The 14404-nt window shown below is 39.6% G+C and overlaps 1 protein-coding gene across 2 annotated transcripts; it reads left to right on the plus strand.

Annotated features, from left to right (window-relative positions):
• Nucleotides 1-5465: 5465 nt before the first annotated feature.
• On the plus strand, nucleotides 5466-13974 carry LOC308090393 (uncharacterized protein). 2 transcript variants are annotated; one of them, XM_080435549.1, is made up of 9 exons: nucleotides 5466-5551; nucleotides 8377-8418; nucleotides 8648-8756; nucleotides 10307-10384; nucleotides 11424-11510; nucleotides 11726-12703; nucleotides 12811-12873; nucleotides 13206-13308; nucleotides 13445-13974. In XM_080435549.1, exons 2-9 carry the CDS (start codon nucleotides 8409-8411, stop codon nucleotides 13541-13543), a joined length of 1527 nt encoding a protein of 508 aa, XP_080291675.1. In that variant the 5' UTR covers nucleotides 5466-5551; nucleotides 8377-8408; the 3' UTR covers nucleotides 13544-13974. The 2 variants fall into 2 exon arrangements, with proteins under 2 accessions (XP_080291675.1, XP_080291676.1); XM_080435550.1 differs by lacking the exon at nucleotides 5466-5551 and adding an exon at nucleotides 5895-5938.
• The last annotated feature ends 430 nt before the right edge of the window (nucleotides 13975-14404 follow it).

The raw sequence follows: 14404 nt of genomic DNA on the forward strand, positions 1-14404 counted from the left end.
ATTATCATAGTCTACTCTATAGGAATAACGATGCAATTCCTGTCCTTTCTCTGTATTCCTGCAAACATTGGCCTAGCTATTTTCTGAAGTCAAGATCCCTTTTTTGCCATAAACACAGCGAACTAGAAGATGTGATCTGATCAGTGTTATAACGGAAAATGTAACATTGGGGTTAGGATTTCGGGTTAGTTGAACATTTTGATAGTGTCCCTTTAAAAACATGCTTGTCATGCTGAAGGCAGCCTAGGCTAGTAATTGGTTTAGAAGGCAATTTAAATCAATAAGCCTAGAACAGCATCAGTGGCAGCAGCCAGGGCTGCCTTGCAGTACGAAAACCACTACATTAATCAATATTTTACCCCAAATTACAATAGCACACAGTTAAGGAAAAGCAGTGTAGGGCTGCTCCATAGTGGAGTGGTTGAGTATAAAGACCTAATGCTCACAGTTAAGCTTGGGTTCTCATGTGCTTCCTCTTAATGTGATGTTGCAATCTCACATGAAAATATTCAAGATTGGGTTGAATTGCTTACAAAGTGTTTACCCTATAGTGAATTCTAATACAAATAAAACAATTTAACAGTTTTGTTCATTTTGTTTTGTCTGTATGTAACTAATGCTTGAGGAATCTCAATGCAGTCAACTCCTAAAACATTATGATTAGGAGTAATTCTGTTGCAGTGTCTTCCCTGTCTGTATGTGGCAAGAAGACTGTACATGATGCTACAGTATCTGCAAGACTCAGCTTGCTTTGCACGTGCTGTTCCCTAGTGGCTGCAACACCAGCTCATTAATTCATCTCCTGAAGCATCCCATTCCCTGCTGCACGACAAATTACAGTGGAAAAACAACCTGGCTGGTCTTCAGTCCATCCTCTCAAGTTGCAACATTCTATCTTGAATGATGTCAGCCATTTTTAATAGAGAACACATCCGTGCTCTGATGAGTAGATGCAGCTACAGCATAGACATGTATTTGAAAATGCCACATGATAATATTATACAGCGTGGCCGAAGGCCAAGCCATCTTTAACAGGCTTTGTCTGTATTTATGAATGTAGGTCCTCTCAAAACCAATCACAGCTCATGCTGCCATGTATAAGATTGTGAAGCCGAAAATAGCTGATGTGAGCGTATAGATCTGCTATTATAAGTGCATGACCATCGTTCGACAGTGCATACGTTAGGGAATAAACAAAAGCAGCATGGACAGTCTTCACAACCTGGAAATGCCTGGTTAAGAGAAAATAGTTTTTTCAGTGAATCTCTTTGTTATACCAACATTGTTAAGAAACACAAAGGATATATTTATAATGGTTGCTATTTCCATTTGAGCAAAGGAGACATATACTGTCACGCTATTTGACATGTTCACAAATAGAATGTTTTTCAATGCGAGGGTGATGCCATTCCATCCAGTAGTAGTAGTAGTAGTAGTAGTAGTAGTAGTAGGCATTTAGGCCTAATGTGTTTCTTTTTAATCTAATGATTAATTTAATTATCAATTCATTATGAGGTAAATTCATGCTTGTAATGTTTTTGTCTGACTACCTTTTTATATAATTTATGAAAGGGTAGTTAAAAAGACGAAATGCTGGAGAATTAGGAAGAAGTCAGACATGGAGCCAATAGGCTAATATCAAGTTGTCTTTTAAACCAACTGATAAATTCTTTCTCACAGGAACACAAGCATCCTACAGTATGTTTTTCATAGAACACGTTGTTTCCTTTGAAGTGACTTAATTGCCACAACAAGTAAGTCACTATCTGTCTTATCTGACTAGTAGCCTTCTCTGTCATCCTCTTCCAAAAAAAAAGACACCACCCTGAGGACAAGGTTGTCACACCCAATGTAAATAATCTCCTGTTTGCATTTGTTATGTCATACTGTAGCATGTAAAACTGTTTGGTTATCCTTCTACATTCTGCAGTGTAAAATAATGTTGGTGAACTTGTTTGCAGTGCAGCAGAAGTAATGTGTTTGAAGTTATGATGTGTTTGTTAAAAGCCAGAGATGAATTCAGGAGACGGAGAAACAAACACCCACCTGTGTTTCTGACTTCTTAGCGGCTTTCTTATTAATAAATATTCAACCGTTTTTGCATTCCAAGGAGCTTCCTGTATTATATATTCAATCTTTTTTCAAATATTAGTTCAGGACACTGAGAAGGTAAGCAACCCTATTGAAGTACTAATGACAGATGTATGTCCAACCGATCCTACCCTATTTCCTACTATAATCCTAATCCTACAATCCTACTATAAATCCTACTATCCTACCATAAAATCAAGAAAGCTCTATCTGTCATTCTATCCTAACTCTCAATCAAGTCTGTTTATGGTGGAGAGGGGGGGGGGGGGGTGAGTCACAGCAGTGTCAGGGTTAATTGTGTAATTGCACTCTCTTTAAAGTAGCATGCTGTGCCAGCATGTCCCACCTGCATTTTGCTGCTTGCATCTGTAGCTATAAGTGAGTGACAAAACCCCCCCTGATTCTTGATTCTCTTGATTCATAAGGGTAGAACCTAGCTTGAGATAATAATAATGAGATAAAGCAGTAAATGGATGCAGTGCAGAAGTCCACGTGTAAGTCCAACTGCACTCAATCGCAATGTGTGCAGGTTACCTGCAAAATTGGTTTGCATTTGTCGCCATGAACTCCAAGACAAATTGACCATTCTAATATTTGTTAGAACTTAGTTTGGAGAATGGCAGTCAAAATGGAGCAAATAAATGAAAATACCTGTGTGATTATATAATTGTTATACTATCTCACCTGTTGTCTTGCGACAACCACAGACTCCAACTAGGTCAGAATGTACCTGCCAAAGCTGCATTCATTGTACAATCGTCTCACTCAATATAAACAATGTGTGTCAACTGGTCATTATCATGACATGATATGCTATGGTGACAGATAGCCTTTGTCATGTTTCGATAACGTGATGTAGATTAAAATTCCTAGAATTCATCATCCTAGACCTAGACTGAGGTTGTCGTCGTTTAATGGGAGCATACTTATGGGGCAGGTACTACGACATTCCACAGATGCAAACACTGTGTGTGTGTGAATGAGTTCATACCCAACCAACTCTCGATGCCACCCACCCACCCACTAAAATACATATCTTTGCTGTCCGGCAGGAGCTAACTCCATTTTTCCGCTTTTGCATTTTTTCCATAAATCAGGGCCATTGAACACCCTTTACGTCTGTGTGTTGATTAAAAAAATATTGAACCAATGAAAAGTATTAAAAAGCGCTTCTGACAAAACCAGCTAACTCCATTGGGTCATCAAACTTTCTGCTAAACCAGTTAAGTTCACCAAAGGGGGGTGGAGTTAGCTGGTTTAGCTGACTCAAGGCTCCACCCCCTTTTGACCTCAAACTTCATTGTGAGCTTGGAGGTCCATTCAGCTGTTCTGATCAATGATGAACAAAACCTCCTAAATCCACTTTTTGTTTTGGTCATTTCCTGAAAAGTGAACATTTTGGAGTTAGCCGGTTGCTGCCGGACAGCAGAGATATATACTTATAGCTCCATAAGGATAAGGATAATTCCTTTTAACAGGTCGTTCATGAAAGTCCTTGCGGTCTTGTTTCCAATGAGAACCTGTGAGCAATTAGGGGTTAAGAGTCTTGCTCAGGGACAAATTTCATTGCATCGACACATGCTGGGATGGCCTGGAATCGAACCTGGGGCAACCAGGGCCTCTGGCTACCTAGGCGGGCTCACTAACCACTCAGCTATGGCCGCCCCCATTAAGAAGTAATAAGAACCTCTCACTCCGCTATACAGCGCCGAGATGAGGTTCGAGGTCTCCCAGAATCGGTTGAACGGCCGCAAAGGCTCCGCTGTTTACCCTTTTATCTACATCGTATCTAAAAACTAATGGTAGATTCCAAAGCGCACGGATGTTTAAGGTTTGGTCGGGCACAAAATATTTTAGGTCGGGGACTTAACTACCCGTTTAAATCGCTTATTTAGTCAGCCTGTGGCCATGTTTCCCATTGTAGCCAAACCGGGAGCAGTACTGGCACCGGACGGAGGGGGGTTTTCCGGGTTGAATGGGAAACATGGCCACAGGCTGACTTAATTTTCTGTAAGGCAGTGGGATTCCAGGGGGTCCCCAGCAAAAGTAATTTTAACCATTTTAACCACAATCATTTTAACCACTTTATTCATTTATAATGTTGGCTATTCAAAAATAGCAGATCTACAAGAATGTACATCTGGTATTTTTACACAAATGTTTTTTAACATAAATCTTCTCTTCAGGGGGAGTCCACGGCCAAATACATTTGGGTTCCTCGCCGAGCTGGCGAAAACTTCTGGGAACTCAGATTAGGGGGCCCTTGACATGAAAAAGTTTGAGAACCACTGCTGTAAGGGAACATAGGGCTAAGGGAAAGTAGGCATGGCCCCCTGTGTATCAATAATATCGCTCTGGTTTCATAGGACTGTACCACATTGATCCAAGAGTGCTGAGAGAGAGAGAGAGAGAGAGAGAGAGAGAGAGAGAGAGAGAGAGAGAGAGAGAGAGAGAGAGAGAGATAGTACATGTGCTATTATGCATTTAGTTATATGCAGCTGTGCTTGTGAGAGAGCCGTTTGGGGCTTCTTCTCTTTTTAGGTGTTCAGTCACAGAATGATGCTTTGCAAGTACTGAATGGGGCCAAATTATATCATAACAGTTATGGATGGCAAGCAGACGTCATGTCAATATTTTCTCCAGACAATAAAACACAAACTGGCAATGTGATTATTTTTGTTGTTGTGTGTGTGTTCCACTTTCAGTTCCAGCGGGTAGTAAGCTATAACTCAATATTGTTGGGCTGTTTACTTTCAGCACTCTTACATGATCTTGTATTGCGGGGAGAGTGATTTTTTAGGGTGCAGTTCAATGCAGTTGCACATGTTGCTTAATTTAACTCAGTGGTTTTTAAAGCAGAATGCTGACTTGGCAGTAAAATGGATAGCCTACTTCTGGTCCCTCTTGATTCCTAAGGAAACAAAGATCTACTGCCTGAGGGCAGGTTGTTGTTTGAAACATACTGTGTACTGCTGCATGTGTGATGGTCTAATGCTTTGTTTTAATTTATTTCTGCATTCAAGGAGCCCCTACAACTAATCTCAGAACACGATCCTGAACAAATGTATCTGGGATGGCAGCGTTGCATTGTTAATTTAATTAAGTTAATTAGTCATTGTGTCTCAATATATGTATCATATATAGATGACATCAATTGGAAGTGTCAGAAACCATATGCAGTGCACACTACCCAACTTAATGTGCCCATGGTGAGCCAGCCACAGTCCCCCCCCCCCCCCAACACACACACACGAACACACACACCCCGCATACCAGCATCAAGGAGTGGCACCCGAATGATAGGATGGAATCTTGCATGGTATGGAATTTGCAGTGTTTCCACCTGTTAAAGACGGTTTGAAGTCTGGGTCATCACTCATCAGAGGGTGGGTGGCAGGTGTGTTAGGAAGAGAAAGGACGAGCATCTAATAGACACCATTAACACCACTGACGGTCACAGGTGAGGGCTGCTCATGCTTATATTTAATACTTCTGTTTATGCAGAACCGTGTTAGTGCATTTTATATTGACCTGACATTGTCTGTTCTGCTGAATATGGACTATTTTGTTTTCTTTTATTTTGGTTCTTGAATTTTTACTCTTTTACCTGTCCTATTTTTCACTCTACTACTGCTGCTGCTGCTGCCGCTGATATGCCACCTGAATTTCACTCTGGCACTCGATTAGGGTTTATCTTTGATTGATGGATTGATTGAATACTTTACTCAGAAGTTTGCAGAGAAAAAAAGCAAATGGAAGTACAGTTCAAAATACAGGGTCAACTAAATAGGATTGAAAAGGTTTATGACTTTTACAGGGGCCAGTTTGGAATTGCAGCCTCCTGAAAGTATTCTTAAATATATCTCTAAATAACATTCAATGATAGCTGAATTAAATGTAAGCATTGATATCAGAGCTGTTTTATAAAAACATGATGTGCTGTAAGCACCCCAAGCATGTGCTGTATAGACCAAATTAAACTAAACTAAACTTTTCTTTTTGAAACACTTGTGCACATGCTTATCTCAGTTTGGCATTCTCCATCTGAATACTTTCTCTGGAATTAGCAATACTTATCATTCCTATTGTTGTGCTGCAGAATGCTGCAGTGCAAGTTGCTTCTGGTTCATAAATTGGATGTGAGGTTAATGATGATATCTATGTGTAATAACTCAGTAACACTTGACTGCCAAGTATGAGGTTCTTACGAGTCCTTTGTTATCGCATTCATGCAGACTCTTAGGGTTTCTTAAAATGATATTGATTAACATATAGGACTATCAATAATACCCTTGGTGTGTGTGTGTGTGTGTGTGTGTGTGTGTGTGTGTGTGTGTGTGTGTGTGTGTGTGTGTGTGTGTGTGTGTGTGTGTGTGTGTGTGAGTGCGTGCGTGCGTCTATATTTATGTATATATTCCCATTTTTACCCGCTTAGCGAAAGCTGCGGGTCTATGAAGAGGCAGACCTACGACTCATCATTCGACAAATTTGCATTCGACAGATTCATTTGCATTCGACAGATTAATTTGCATTCGACAGATTTGCGTCATTGGCTGTCGTTTAAGCCAATGGGATACTTTCCCATACTCTGAACGGGCGGCCTCGTCCTCCCAAGCTATGGGACTATGCAGTCCTCCGAGCGCTAGCCGAATTTGGCTAATAGTTAGCTTGTATGCTGTTACTAACTAACTGTTTTTAGCCAAGCGCGCTAATGTCCGCTCCCCATTAGTTATCGACGCAATTCGCGTTATTACTCTCGTAATTTTCATGTATTGTACATCCCAAAATAAAATGTATTAACCATGTTATGGTGCTGTAATGACTTTATATTTTCTCAACATAATACTGTCTTTCACACGGGCCTTGGAAAAGAGGATCACTTCCGCCATCTTCTTCTTCGTTGGTCTAAACAATGACACGGTTGCCAGATTTTGAGAGAAAAATAAGCAACCAGGTCAATGAAAACAAGCCCAAAGACTTAAGTGACTATTAGGCTACATGAGCACTTTAAACCTATATGCATCGGCTATTTGATAATAGACGACTTGGCAATAGCCGATCTACAAGCTCACAACAAAATAATAACAAATAACAAGCAACTACCTACATTTACAAGCAACTTCACAGAAAACAAGGTCGCTTGTAATTAGTATACATGGCAACACTAGTACGAGTACTTTTCCCACCACTGTTGCTGTTTTTAACATGACTGCCCTGTTTACAAATGAATGAATACACACTACAACCAAGGTTACTGTAGCAACATTTTTCATGTAAGGTATGACGCTAAAATCAGCTGCATTTTATCAGAAAAAAGCAGATCTACAAGCTCACAACGCATCGCCGCCTTGTGAGCTTGTAGATCTGCTATTTTTTATTATGACGTTTTATTGAATACTTCATTTACAAAAGACATTAATGAAACCAAATGGACCCATTTGGGTTTTTCTTTCATGTAAGCCAGTAGTGAAAAGGGCAAACTTGCAGTTATGCATTACAACTCAAGCCTAGCTGTTTCAAACAGTGAAATCAAAAGACAAGTTGTGCGCTTCACTTTTATAAAGGGTTAGGGTTACATTGCAGTATTGATACTTTTACTTAAGTAAAACATTACAGTACTTTTTCCACCACTGTTGATGTTTTTAACATGACTGCCCTTACGCTACCTGTATTCTATGGACTCACTTCGTTTATTGTGAAAATAGTTTCTTTCTTTCATACATAAATGAATACTAACTGGTCACCACCGGTCTTTTGTCCAGGAACAATGCATACAAGACTATCAACCAGTCCTCCTGGGTGTGTGTGTGTGTGTGTCTTCATTTTTGTTCTTCATACATTTCTAAGTGAAACACTGTAGTTTTGACTTGGGTAAGGGTAGGCTACATTATGAAGTAACTATATCAGCTGGTGAAAATAGCAGATCTGTGAGATTGTAGATCAATTATTTTCACTATCATTGATATTGTACACACACACACACACACACACACACACACACACACACACACACACACACACACACACACACACACACACACACACACACACACACACACACACACACACACACACACACACACACACACACACACTTTATATTGGTAGCCAACCAATGAACCTCTGTGGAATTATTTTTGTTGCATTCGAATGGCTGAGATTTTATTTGACAATGACAACTTTTACATTTTGTGCTGCAGATTGGGGCAAAAATAGCCTGCCGCAAGCGGGTATATTATGACTTTGTCATTTCTTGTTTATTGACTTTTGGTTCTCTTTTTTCAGATTGACAAGTTGAGGAGAAAAACAATATCATTATGTCAAAAGGTAAATTCAGTTTGAATACTACTGTATGCTGCATCAGTGTTATTTGTGTACACAGGTGTGCAGGTCCTGATACTATGCAAGACATACTGTCAAGCGGTGTGTGCATGCATGCGTGTGCGTGCGTGCGTGCGCGTAGTGTGTGTGTGTGTGAGTGTGTGTGTGAGTGAGTGAGTGAGTGATTGAGTTTGTGTAGTTGTTCATTAAGTGTGCTTTCTGTCTGTCTTTTCAGACACTGACAAAGCCAAGGTGTTTCAAACCACCAGGGTGCGCACAAATCTGAAGGGAGATGGCAGTTGGATCCATAAAGGTACAGCAGCAGTTGAAGAGGAGAAACCAAGGTATCGTGCCCCAAAGTCTGTTCTTTTTTTGTTGTTTATTTTAAAGCTCGAGAGCTTATTTACTGTGTGGTCCTTTGAGTGTAAATGTCTGTGTTAAGAAATATACTCTTGCTACTGCAGTAGTGAGTAATGAATCACTCATCAAGGCACCCTAGAGGTGTGCATAGTTGAGCAAGACTCATCATCTTTCATTTGGGTAGTGTTTTGAGCACTCCCTGGCAGAAGAAATTGCAGACAGAATGACATACTGTACACACAGATTCTATTTGTCACATACTCATACGTGTATGAGCAGTGAAATGTTGGTGCAGTGGAGCAGACTCCACCAGACTTTGCAACTGTCCAATTAAGGTCCAGCAGATATTACAAAATATAATACACAGGTAATAAAAAATAAAAAATAATATACAGACCAAGATACTGCCAGTAGTATTGAGTCATATTTTAGTAAGGGCTCCCTCGTAAAAGAGGTATTTTATCTCAATGGGATTTTCTTCTGTATAAAAATGGTCAAATAAAATAAAAAAGTAATAAACTGTAAACCCTAATACGTGTAGTGAGTGACCATAGACTAGGATATCGTTTTGAATTGCACATTCCCTTGGACTGAGGATATACAGAATATGCAGTTAGAATTGCAGCTTCCCTGGTTATTTAGGTAGAATACTAGACACATACAAACAAACCAACAGACATCCTCAATAAAAGTTTTGCATTTTGTTGTGGCTCAACTAATTACATGAAAAATGTGTTTTCTAACATCTTGCAAAATTATATAATGCAGGAGTGAAGAATTAGGCTATGAACTACCGTAGATCTATGGCATGAACTACCATAGATCATAATTTATCAAAATGGCTTGTGAATATTAGAAAGGGGATTCAATGAAACTGTGTGCACACTCTGGCATGTACTAGTTCAGAAACTGCATGCCACTGATGCCATGGGACTTTGATGTTTCTATTGTATGTCAAAGAAACCACATTGGGATAAGGACTATTACAGCTTCATCACCATACCTAGATCATGCAATCCCAGAGGACTCTTCACTGATTGCAGGTCTATGTTTGTGACATCACATTTGTAGTGAATGGGTCACAACAAGAGCAAGCTGTCATACTTAATTAATAGGGTGATGTTTTTTTTGTAAAAACTAAAGGTTATTTGTTAAAAGGTGAAAGCACGATATTCTGATAGTATTCATTGCTATAGAGTGTTTGTTCAATAACAGCCCCCCCCATCTCTCCAGCCCTTTAATTAACAGAAAATGTTCAACCAATCAGGAGAGAGCACCCATTTATCAGCTTCAATTTGATATTGTTCCAGTTCCAATTTTGTCTTTGTCATCCCTTCCAAGTTCACTTGTTTATCCTGTATCCTGTATGAGTTCTCTCTCGTGATTGGATAAAATTGGTATCACGACCTGAAAATGCATTTTCTGTTTATTAAAGAGCTGGAGAGACACCTGCTACTGAACAAACACTCTAAAGCAATGCTTACTATCATCACTATCATGTTGTACATTCACTATGAATTAATCTCTTTTATAGAAATGAGGATGCTGTGGAGACCAGACCTCCTATGGTTAGACAGAGTTCATATGTCCTCTCAACAGCCAAGAAATTTGGGTGAGTGCATGACATGTTCATAATATTGATCTTTAAAAAAAAGCAGAAACTTGTCTCTTACTGTGTAAGCAAATTTACTAAAGTTGTCCATTAATTCAACTGCTAACCAGAAAATAATCTGTTAGATATCAGCAGTCAATCTGTACTTATCCCAGGGTTGTACTACAACAAAGTATAGGACTGGGCAGCTCCCAGGTGTGAATATTTGTAACGGCATGAGTGTGAAACAGGGCATTGCTGAACCTCACCTGGCTAAAGTAAATAATATGTATATGTAATAAATAAGTAATTACAAATACATTGTCTACAAAACCATGGCCAACATCTGATGTTAAATGTATTTTCTTTCTATCTTGAATCGCCCCGGAAATTTTGTCTTGGACAGTAGCTCTGAATTTAATTAGATTAAAACAAAAAAAGTAACTTTTCTACTTAAAGGCATAGTTCACCCAAAAAAGTATTTATTTTCTATCAATTACACACCCCATGAAGACTTGAATTCATGGAGATTTTCTAGTTTTTGTCACATTCCTAAGCCAATAATTTGATGACCGGCAGAAAGAGATGCACTTTGAGTCTCCTACCGGAACCGCCGCCAGTCATCAAATTATTGGCTTAGGAATGCGACAAAAACAAAAAAATCTCCATGATTTCAAGTCTCCATGGGTTGTGTAATCGATAGAAAAAAAGTCATTTTGGGGGTGAACTATCCCTTTAAGCACTTTAAACATTAAATAGAGAACTGTACACTGTTAGCTGTCAGAACTTTCCATTTATATTGGATATGGAAGTTGCTTATCTAGGTCTCTCACCCCTCAGATCAGTGTCCTCCCCAGTGAGCCCAACAACAGAAAACTTCCCAGAATTTGTGACTAAAAGGCTTTCATTTCAGTATTCTGATGTGTAAATTGTCCAAGGTGTAAACAATAGTCTACTATATTGTTTTTCCATGATAGCCAGTAGATTTCAGATGGAATTTGGTAGGCTATGAATGTTCAATGCCGAAATCCCTTTTGTAATGTGTTGTTTTCTCTCTTAGTGGCTCAGAAAGTCAACCTAACAACAATGTTAGCCCTAATAAGACAGACGTCCAACCGACTGAAGCTTTTGAGGAGCCAACAGAAAGGTTAGTGTGTCTGACATATTATTGAGGTAACTGAACACACCGCTGGTGTTTTCTTATCGCTCTTCATTTGAAAACTCCTGGCCTCATCTTTAAATCATACTACACCAACATTTTCACACAGCAGAAATGACGATATGCACAGCCATTTTGTGGAAACTGTTATATTGTCCTCCTGAAAGCATATTTGGGAATGAATAATCCTGTCTGTGTCTCAGCCCTGCAACACCCACAGGACAAAATGACACGATGCAACCAGTTAATCCAACAAATGGAAATTCAGTGGAAGACTTTGTGGTGGAGCCAACTGAGAAAGCTCTTGCCAATGGAACTGCTGAACATAAGGAAGAACATATTGATGCACCAGTTGACCAATCAAACGCAGAACCCAGTGAGACAGCTACTGAGGTCTCTGCAGACCTCCATGTCGATCCAGTTGAAGAATCATCAGCGGAGGCCATGGCAGAGCTGAGTCAAGAAACAGAGCTGAGTCGAGACAATTCTCAAATCAGTGTAGAGCTCACAGATGAACCAAAAGCAGAAAACACAGAGAACCCCTATGTGAAACCTGCTGCTGACCAAGAGCCAGCTAGCAAATCCAAGCTGGAGCAGGTTGGAATGGAATCAACTCTCCTGCCAGCAGAGGAGCTTATTGAGGATAATACAATGGGGGCTGCTGTAGAACCTGTTACACAGCCTGCTGTAGAGCAGGCTGCTGTAACCAATGCTGCACCAGGAGGAGCAGAACTTGTGGTCCAAGACCCAGCTGCTGTTGCAGAACCAGTCACTCCTTCTCTCAATGAGCTTCCTGAAGAAACGGCTGCCACGTGTGTTGTCGAAGCCGTAGCTCAATCAGACCCAGTCTCTGTCCCTGTGGGTGAGCCTGAAGCTGCCATTGTAGTTGCCCATGAAGTCCAGTCTGCGGATGTTGCTGTAGAGCAAAGCTGTGGACCAACACCTGACGCTGCTATTGATCACACAGATTGTTCCAGTGTTACGATTCCTGCTGAACCCGTAAGTGAGTCAGTTGCTCAAGCTGCGCAGAGTCAGTTGGAGGAAAGTACATTTGAACTGGCTGATGTGCTGCAGGTGGAGTCTGTTGAAGCTGTAGGTGAACATGTGGACCGAGCAGAAGATTCAAGCACCGTGGAGTTAACTCCAAATCAACAACCTGCTAGCACCAACACAGTATTAATGTGAGTGTTCTTCATAAAGATCATTGTTGTGTGTACACTGACTGTGCCATATGTATTTGTCTTCATTTTTAAGAAAATGTTCTTTTTCTTGGCAAATGTTTCTTCAGCACTGAGACCTTTGAAAAGCCTCCGGTGGATGTGCTGAGTGCTCTGGCACAACCTGAGATGAAGTGAGTTGAGAATTTCTGTGTATTTTGTGACACGATTGATTTAATTTATTTATAGATGGGAGTGTTATCCATTATTAAGATAGGACAGCAGAGAGAGACAAAAGCTATGGCATGAAGGGGGGGGCATGTAGGTACTGTAGTACCTACATGCTCAACACAGCAGTTGTAGTGTAACTTAACTATATTTGAGTAACCTTGGCTTTCTTTGACAATATGTATAACTTTAACAATTTTAACAGCTCAAATAACACAACAATTATGTGTCTTCTGCATATTCTGCATCATATTCTGCATCATAACACATATATTTTTTTAACTCTTGTCCACTAAAGGGACGGTATGCCCATTTGTACATACTGTAAAAAGGCAGTGGATGGAAGTATCAAGATCACAATTAGTTACCCTCCAGCATACAGCCACCCCGACTGCTTGAAGGTTTGTTCTGTTTGTTCTGTACCTGTTGGGATACAGTACATGCGTCGGTGGTTGCATGTCATTCATTTTGGTTGACATTATCTTTCTAGGGCAGCAGCATCAAATCTAATATTGAATGTGATGATTACTATTGCAGTGTGGTGCGTGTAGCATGGCCCTGGGAGACATGATGACACCAATGTTCCTGCATGAGCAAGTCATCCACTGTGGAATCTGCTTCGCAAAAACTATCTAGACCTTAATTAACCAAAACCCAAGGGAAGGACCATCAGGAATACTGTGATTACAGTGAATAGGAACCTTTCTGCCATTACCGTTACACTTAAAAATATATATATATTTATATTCTTTTTTTTGTATACACACACTTTAGTGATAAAAGATAAAGACAAATCAGTAACAAATAGTATGTCATGAAATAATGTAAAATCTTTGGGTAATATTTCTGCTGTACTGTAGTTGCCAGTTGCACCTTGTATGACTGCAAAGAGGTTTACACTGTCTTGTCTTGTGTTATGATATCTTTAAGTCTACTGTATTGCCAAATTATATGTTCAAAAACATATGCTAATGTGTTGAAATGTTGAATGGAAATACTCTACTATATATGTACTTTCATTACAGGACTGCATGAGAATGAAATAAAATTACAATGTAGATTCAAAAGCTTTAATAATCAAAGTCATCATTTCAAAAGAGCATACACACAGCCCAGCTCAGTAAATGGTTGGACTTCACATCAAAAAGAAGCCACTTGGGAATAAAACATACAAATATAAATTGTTAAGAGCACCACGATGCCAGTGGACAAGATATGGTTTATTTTAAGCAACAGCTAAAGCATACCCCCCAGAAAATTGACACATGATCTCTCTCCCCCCACACAGTGGTATTTAAAGAAAATAAAAATGTGTTATGTGTGAATGCCAAACAATTAGATGGAAATAATCACAAGAGAGGCTACAGCCTAGACATCATTGTGGGCACATAACTTCGATGCATTGTTCTTTATTTGTATTAGTGAAAATGAAATTTTGATACATAATAATAATATTATGTATCATATTATGATCATAGGAAACACAATGGGAGCAAA

Source organism: Gymnoscopelus braueri (genome assembly GCF_963280865.1).
Source record: "Gymnoscopelus braueri genome assembly, chromosome: 8".
Lineage (NCBI taxonomy): Eukaryota > Metazoa > Chordata > Actinopteri > Myctophiformes > Myctophidae > Gymnoscopelus > Gymnoscopelus braueri.

Coding starts and splice junctions, on each gene's coding strand:
- LOC308090393 (XM_080435549.1), top strand. Junction 11,511..11,725: donor TTTGAGGAGCCAACAGAAAG/GTTAGTGTGTCT, acceptor TCTGTGTCTCAG/CCCTGCAACACCCACAGGAC. Junction 12,874..13,205: donor CTGGCACAACCTGAGATGAA/GTGAGTTGAGAA, acceptor TGTCCACTAAAG/GGACGGTATGCCCATTTGTA.